Source organism: Polyergus mexicanus, unplaced genomic scaffold, assembly GCF_030449975.1.
Source record: "Polyergus mexicanus isolate NDT 795.1 unplaced genomic scaffold, iyPolMexi1.0 SCAF_14, whole genome shotgun sequence".
Taxonomy (NCBI): Eukaryota; Metazoa; Arthropoda; class Insecta; order Hymenoptera; family Formicidae; genus Polyergus; species Polyergus mexicanus.
Genome location: NW_027223334.1, coordinates 2837055 through 2846189, shown reverse-complemented (window position 1 = coordinate 2846189; position 9135 = coordinate 2837055). Strand labels below are relative to the sequence as shown.

Here is a 9135-nt window from a genome sequence, read left to right as displayed (position 1 = left end):
ATTTTATATTTCCGACTGTTATTAACATATACGGTTATTTACTTATACATATTGATTTTGATCTTATTTTTTTTTTAATGAAATATATTTTTATATTGTATTAACCAGTCAGAACCTAAAATTTAACGGTAGAAACTTTCCCTCGTCATTCTGACTGATGCCCTCCGTATTAGTGTAATACCCGCGAATTAAATATTGTACATACACACATGCACACATGCACATATTAAGAACTCAAGTAGCATTATATTTTTATTATTATTATTATTCTTTTTTTTTATCATGTATATGTATACCTAGCATTAATTTTAAAATGAATAAATTTAAACTTTGTTAATTACAATTAAGTAAACCTTTTATTAATTCCCCACTCGTTCCTAGATAAAGATCGCACTTGGTCCCATCCCGCGTAAAAGAGGTTAAATCCTCTTACCAAAAAGGGACCGCCGAGCGAACTTCCGAAAACAGTGTAATAGCGACTCCGTCGTTTACATGCTTTGCGGACCTGTCAGTTCGTTCGACCCGATTCCAAACGCCACGAGACGTTTAACCTTCGGGATAATAAAAGATAGTTGTTACGCCCTTCCGTCGACTCATCCTTCCCCGAGTCTGGACGTAACAGTAGTAAGCCCTAAGTCTTAAGAAATTGTAATCACAATCGAATATTCTCCTCATACTTAAATGTGATAGGTCAATTTCTTAACGCTAAAGACTTACTACACCTATTGTAGATCCGGACTAAGGATAAAATCCATTTTAAGATTATCAGGATTAATGAAAATTGCTATACTGCTTAATTATTATGATTTATATAAAAATGAATTTAACTTAGCATATCTTTTGTTTTTACATCCAATACTTAATAAAATGCAACAAGTAAATAAATTTTTTAAAGCTCAAAATACGGCTCCTTTAAAATTATTTGATGAGGGATCTTATTATTTTTCTAATATATTCAATTGTCAAACATGTTCCATTGTCATCGCGTAAACTCAATCCGGTAAATCATGATATATCAAATTATTTAGATAGAAATTTCTATTTAGGTTATCAATGTGAAATCAAATTGAATTAGTTCAGGTCAGCTAAAATTATTTCATCAAATGAGAAAAATTTTAAAGGGCATTGTAAAATAGTTTTCTTTACAAATATTTTTAAAAATAAAATAAAAAATACTTGATAATATAAAAATTTTAGAGAAAATTTCATTTTTTTTCTGTAGATAATATGTTAAAATATAGAAAATAAATCAAAATATGATTGCACATATTATAATTTAAAAATCTTAATTACTAACTTAAATACACACACTTGAATACACAATATGTTTAAATAAAGAATTATTCAAGATTATAGAAAAGATATGTCAATAAAAATTTTCATATTTTTATACATAAATCTTATTTGTTCCTATAATATTTAATATTTTGTCATCATGATAGTAATTGTAACAACATTTGTTATTTCTTTTTAAGCCATAACATTTTGTCAAAATAAAGTTAACCATTTCCAAACTTAGAACACCAAAAACCTTCAATAACTTCTCTTTGTCAAGAATTTAATACAGACAAATCTCAAATTATTAATATTATAACTCAGTATGAAAAGATACACTTTATCAAATGGCAGAATGTAAATAATATATACAATAAAGTTTTAGAATGAAGTTTCAAATTACTGAAATTCTATTGGACAAAATCCATTTAAGGATATTTGTGATGTCATTTCTAGCTTTGTCATTTTTAGTTTTAAACTTTGGCATTTTCGAATGCCAAAGTTGAAAGAATTTTCAGCTAGTTAAATATCATACAAAATAAAACTCGTAATAAATTAAGTTTGGAAATGTTTAATTTTATTTTGACAAAATGTTATAGCTTAAAAAGAAATAATAAATGTTGTTACAATTACTGTCTTGATGAGATAAATATTATAGGAACAAATAAGATTTATGTATAAAAATATAAAAATTTTTATTGATATATCTTTTCTATAATCTTGAATAATTCTTTATTTAAACATATTGTGTATTCAAATGTGTGTATCTAAGTTTGTAATTAAGATTTTTAAGTTATAATATGTGCAATCATATTTTGATTTATTTTCTATATTTAAAAATCTCTAATATAAGTTAATAAGGTAAAAGTGCATAATAACGGAGCCTCAATAATCTTGACCTTGACATATGTTGTCAAGGTCACTATCCTGAGCATCCTCCAAAATGTTTTAAGCGTCGCTCGTTGTTTATTAAAAAGTTATTAACAAAAAAAGTTTACTAAATAAAACGTAAATGAGTAAATGTTTGCTTTTACACACTATATCCCGAATGATTTCCGGTTTATCTTGACGTTCACCTTGACCTCTAAGAAGGTCAGTCATTGATCTTTCCCGTCATTAGGTTAGTAAAAAGTTCTAATCACTTAAACAAGATTTATAATTATATGATTTCACATGAATTTGCAACATGATTCTGCGCGAACCAAGGTATAATTTTAAATTAGAAATAGGTTTGGGTTAGGTTATATTTTCCGGAAGTGGAGCCCGCTCGTAGGGAGAGCGAAACCCACTGTGTTCACACATATACTTTATGACGCGAAGCCGCAACATTGCGGCTCACGCGTTTGCACGACCGCGCGTAATGCGGGAGGCGCCGCTAGTCGGCGCAAGGCGCTCTGGCAAATTCGGAAGTAGAAACCAGTCCGGCGGGCATATAGCGCGTCCGCGCGTAGTTATGGGCAACATGTACTTTGGTATATTTTTGTTAATAAATTTTTAATAAGCAACGAACAACGATTAAATTAGAAGAAAAGTTACTCAAAATTATGTCCTTGACAACATATATCAAGATCAAGGTCATTGGGGCTGGATCCCCTTTTCGCTATATTTACCTTAGACTTGCTGACCGACTAACTGCTTCAATTATTCTTTTAACTGTTTGACTGACTGTTTCTAATATTCACTTAGCTGTATGACTAATTCACCGAATTATAGCGACAGTTCATGTAATGTAACTGGTGATTTCTTATTAACAACTGACTTTCCGACTGTTTCAATAGATCTTTTTTATATCTGAATTTATGGATAGTTCCGCCGCAATGCTCGGACATGACTATTTTTGAAACCAGTTCAAATACAAGCAAAGAATTTCAAAATCGAATTTCTTCGGTCGCACTTTTATGCATTCCTTTTATGCAATTCCTAATTTTAGCAAGTAAATTCGCTATGGATCGCGTAAAAATTACTTTATTAAAATGTATAGCTTCTTAGGCTATAACACCTCCATAGTTTGAGACTGCATGCAATCGCTTGGAAAACTGGGGAAGCAAAATCAAATCAACCTAGATTGTGTTCCTAGACACCAGGGCAACGAAAAGGCAGATAGACTCGTCAAACTTGAATTATTAAATATTTACAAATATATATAATTGATAATAGGCAAAAAACGTTTCGTTTAATTTATTAATAAAATTAAAATTTTATTTGAGAAAAGAAAAAAATTCAACGAAGACTTGCAGCATCTAGGATTAAGGCACTTATGGTACAGACGATCTTGAGACCGAAAGTCACGCGCCTTAATTACGTATATTTGGCAAGTCATTGTTAAAATAAATTGCAAAAAAAATTACATAAATTACGAAATTGATTTGAAAATTGCAACTAAATCTTAATTCTGATTAAAATGTAAATATATAAAAACTATATGTAATATCTACTATTTCATTAATATTCACCATTAATATCCACCTCGTTGTCATCACTGCTCCTCGTTGCAAATGTCTTCTTCGTCTTCGTTCTCTTCTGAAGAATCGAACCATGTTTGCGATGACAAATCGTCTAATCTCAAAATTTTCCATTCATCTAATTTTCGGCAATCTGTATAACACACACATATATTCATATACATATACAAAATGTTTTATTTTTTATCTTAACAAATATTTCAAAATATTCCAAAAAAATGCTACTTTAAAAAATGCTTTTAAATAAAAGTTGCAAGATTTTGAAGCGGATGTAAAATGGTGTGATCTTAGTCTGACCTCAGAAAATCAGGTCGAGTCAAGATAAATTTTCGTTTTTAAATAAGAATTCCTATTTTTAAGTTAATAAAGATCATATAAACATTTTTTCTCTTTTGACATTTTTCTCTATAATTCGTAATTTTCGAGATGATTTATTTTAAATCACAATATCCAAATATTAATTTTGTTCTCTTCTTAGCACTACTTGTTAGTTCACGTGAGTTCTCTTGCCTTTCATATTCAATATGGTTGATTAATGTGAGTTCACTTGTCTTTCACATCACGCAAATTATAACATTTGGAAACCGCCAGACAAAAATGGTTTCAATGCGATGATGGCACAACATACAGTTCTCGTATTTATATATAAAAATATTTGAACTAAAAATATTCTGAATAAAAACAATTTAATATCTTTCACTTTGTGATGCTTTTTTATGAGGGAACATTAAGAAGGTTGTTTTTATGGAGCCAATAAATCCGGTTGATATGAGAAATTGTATAACTCCAAGCTTCTTGCGGATATTTTCAAAGAAGTGAAGGATTATAATTTCGTTGCATCTCCAAATATACGTTGATGTGAATAGTGGTACTTTAGAAGAAATGTTATAAGATATTAAGTGTATCGTGACAAGATGAAAGAGAACTCACGTTAATTAAACATCCCCAATATGAGTAAGAAAACTCAGGTAAATAAAACGTAAGAAGTAAGAGGATTCACAGAGTTTAAAGTAAGCAACTCAACAGGGTTTTAAACCACTGTCCACCTCAGTCAGCAAAGTCTGTTCGAACAGATCTTATCAAACGTCTGCTACAAATTTTTGTCACCAGAAAGATTGCAGATTGTATACAAAATCTGTTATATCAAATAATGATAGCAGAATGTCAGCAGAAATATTACAGAACCTGCTGACATAATTTGACAACAGATCAATAGTAAAAACAGGATTTGCACAGAATTATCATAGTAGATTGGCAGCAGAAACCAAGCAGGATCTGCGCAATGCAGTTTGACGCCAGATTGATGGCAGAAACGGCGCAAGATCTGCGCGTGCGTAATCTGACAACAAATTAGCAGCAGAAATCGAGCAGAATATGCAGCTTTTAGCTATTTATTGAAATAATATATTTTATTCGCTTACCGCTATGCGGCGCATTATTCATTTTGTATACTCGTATTCAAGTCCTTGTCATGAGTATATATAAAGCCTGCAAAATTGAGCTAATAATATGTAATTATTTCGATCAATTTAATTTCTGAAATGATTTGACATCATTCTCGAATCTTATGAGACTTAATTTAGGACGTCTAATTGGTCATTTGTGACCAAAAGTTAACATTTTTTATCTCAATAAAACAAAGTTATATTACATTGTATATCTCATTTATCATCTTTTAAGCAGAACAAGCAATATCAATTAATGAAGCATTTAAAAGCCCCCTATTTCATTTAAATTATGACGACAGATCCTGCTCGATTTTTGCCATTAATCTGACATCAAACTGCGTTGCGCAGATCCTGCTCGATTTTTGCCAATCTGACATTTAATTGCGTTACGCAGATCCTGCTTGATTTCTGCCGTCAATTTGCTGTCAGCTTATGTCGACAGGTTCTATCGATAAAACACAAGCTTAATGCGGACGCAGTTGATGCCAATCTGCTGCAATATTCTGCTTAAATCTGTTCGCAAATTGTTGGCAGACTGCTAACATTTTGCTTACTGAGACGTCATTGATATTGGATAGTTCTAAGAAAAGTATAAAATTATAAGATAATTATTATAATTTAAAATAAAATATCCCGGAAATTAGAAAAAGATGTTAAAAAAGAAAAATGTTTGCTTAATCTTAATTAATCTTAACATTTTACCGACCGATCGGGTAGATCTATTTATTTCATGACTCACTAAACGATCAATTGGATAGATCTATTCTCTTGCGCTATACTGCTGTAAGTGCTCAATGTAAGCATATTAAACATCAATAACGCTATAACTGAATATCTAAAACAAAAGATAAATAACTAAACAAAAAGATATTGACAGACATGTTTGAAGAGTTCATTTATCTAAGATACATAGGGTCGGTAGTCTAAAGCTAGCGCCAGACTATGCGCGTATTCGCAATTCGTGATTCGTAACTCGCGATTCGTGAATGGTACAAAGAAATCTGATTGGTTGAATTTAATGTATCATCCATTCACACTAGAGAGAGAAGCGCCAACCCAACCAGCCTTTTCGTGATTGGCTGGCATAATATATTTGGTCATTGTGATGTCAATGCAGAGCAGATGGGACACGAATTTTCGGACCAAAGATATCAAATGTTTGGAGTTATATTACGCATTATATTTTGTAATATGCATAATATAACCTTAAATGACATTGCATAGACAAGAAATATTCAGAGAGTCAAAAGCGAAGGGTTTCGAAAGCGGCCAAAGAATGTAAATTAGCATATCCCATACTGCGCCGTTACATATTAACTAAGAATATAAATATTAATACTGAAGAATTGCAAAACAAGAATGATAACTAACTATGACATTAATAAAATATTTATAACAGAGCAAGAAGAAGCGCTGAAAGCATATACAGGGTGTCCCATTTTAAAGGACCCACTCAAATATCTCAGAAACACTGCGTTAAATCGAAAAATGTTTCGAACAAAAGTTGTGTGGCTTCAAGGGGGCCATAAGATGGTGACAATGATTTGACCTTGGAAAATCATTTGAAGGTCATGTGAAGGTCAACTTTAAAATCTTAAATGGAAACCTGCATTTTTTATTTAGTATTCTTGTAGCTGACATCGAGAGCTTTCCAAAAAACTAGACACAGATTTGGGTTAAACCTCGCTTCGCGTCGAAAGTTGCAAATCCATATGGAACCTCACTTCACGTTAAAAAGTATACGCGTAGAGGCAGTGAGTTCCGCCCTCTTGCGGGGGGGCAACAATATTTTTGTTTAAAATGTTTTTATTTAAATATAACATTTTTCACATGGCGCCTTTTTTTACCTTTTTTAAAGAGGTAATATACTTTACAATGCAAAGCGAGGTCCAGTTCAAAATTGTGTGGATAGGAAAGTGTATGCGTGAACGCAGTGAGTTCCGCCCCTCCCACCCTTCGAGGAGGCTCCACTTCCGGAAGATATAACCTAACCCAAACCTATATATTTCTGAAAATTTGGTTTGAGTTATACAACATAATCTAATCTAAATTTTAGTTTTGAATCATCGTTTTATCGTATTTCTCAAAATTTATTTGTTAATAACTTTTTAATAAACAATGACCGCCGATTAAGTTATAAGGAATATGTACTCGATTATGTACTCGACAATATATTTCAAAGCCAACGTCATTGGAGCTAGGTCCGCTATAGTAAATAATTACCAAAATGTATATTATGAAAGAGCAAATTGAGCTGACTTTTTTCATGTATCGTAAGTTTAATTACTATGTAAGTCGCTGGCTGGGAGCTTGATGGTTTCATCGCGTCCAGCATCCTACCCGTTTCCCTTGAGTCAATAAACAGCTATAAAATGACTGTGATATGAAACCTGCCCATACGAATGACTGCGTACGTGCAGGACCAGGCACTCATATTACAGTCATTCTACAGCTGTTGATTGATTATCAAAGGAAACGGGTAGTTTTCGGAGCATTTTAGAAGTGTGCTCAATCGACTGTGTTGCGACGTAAAACAGTGGGCCCACTATAAAATTTCGCCGAACGAGATTATCGAGACAGGGAGCGCGCTCACAGCCTCTGTCACGCTGCTCGAACGGGGGAGGCGCTGCGTGTAATGCGCGCGAGCATCACATATTCGGTTCGGTTAGCGGCCGCGGCCCCGAGGGCCAATCGGCAAGAGAGTCTCCCCACCCCTGTGTGGGAACTTTCCGAGATCCGGGCAGCGTCGCGAAACACAGATCGATCGAAATCATTCTTGTGTGATGTTAAGAAGCCGAGCCTTCGAGTAGAAAATACCGAGATATTTGTTACGTGCAAGGTCGAAACCTTGCCAAATAGAGGCCAAGACCTCACACACACACATTAAGGATAGTGTCGACATTGTAAAATCCAAATACATATATATTAAAGCAGCTATAAACGAAAATAGTGTGTGAATCAATTTTCACATACCTGCAACAGACTGCAAATATCATTCTATGATTATATCTATTTATTTCGACGTAATCCGTAGGGCTTTTCGGCATGGATTTCAAATGAGCGACCAATTTTATACTTCCGACTGTTATTAACATATACGGTTATTTACTTATACATATTGATTTTGATCTTATTTTTTTTTAAATCAAATATATTTTTATATTTTGTTAACCAGTCAGAACCTAAAATTTAACGGTAGAAACTTTCCCTCGTCATTCTGACTGATGCCCTCCGTATTAGTGTAACACCCGCGAATTAAATATTGTACATACACACATGCACACATGCACATATTAAGAACTCAAGTAGCATTATATTTTTATTATTATTATTATTCTTTTTTTTTATCATGTATATGTATACCTAGTATTAATTTTAAAATGAATAAATTTAAACTTTGTTAATTACAATCAAGTAAATCTTTTATTAATTCCCCACTCGTTTCTAGATAAAGATCGCACTTGGTCCCATCCCACGTAAAAGAGATTAAATCCTCTTACCAAAAAGGGACCGCCGAGCGAACTTCCGAAAACAGTGTAATAGCGACTCCGTCGTTTACATGCTTTGCGGACCTGTCAGTTCGTTCGACCCGATTCCAAACACCACGAGACGTTTAACCTTCGGGATAATAAAAGATAGTTGTTACGCCCTTCCGTCGACTCATCCTTCCCTGAGTCTGGACGTAACAATAATATACTCACACATTCACACATATAAAAACGCACGCATGCATACACAACACACACACACACACACACACACACACACAATACATATCATTAATAACATACCCAGGCTGTAGAAATCGCAAAGAGTGTATTGTCGATCATCTTCTTCCACCAAGCCACCATATAAATACAAAACGTTGTATTTCATCACCATTCCGGCATTCATCCGCGGAGATGGAAAACATTTTTCCCTTCTGTCATTTGCTACTGCCGAAGAAGGTT

At 33.1% G+C, this 9135-nt stretch overlaps 1 protein-coding gene across 1 annotated transcript in view; it reads right to left on the bottom strand.

Moving 5' to 3' along the window:
- Positions 1-3728: 3728 nt before the first annotated feature.
- The window catches only part of LOC138939511 (kelch domain-containing protein 4), a 17367-nt gene continuing 11960 nt past the window's right edge, over positions 3729-9135 (bottom strand). The window contains exons 4-5 of the mRNA XM_070307350.1: positions 8977-9128; positions 3729-3870 (exon numbers count right to left, since the gene is read on the bottom strand). Of these exons, the coding sequence (XP_070163451.1) occupies positions 3752-3870; positions 8977-9128 (271 nt within the window). The 3' untranslated portion in view covers positions 3729-3751. The remainder of the gene's footprint in view (positions 3871-8976; positions 9129-9135) is intronic.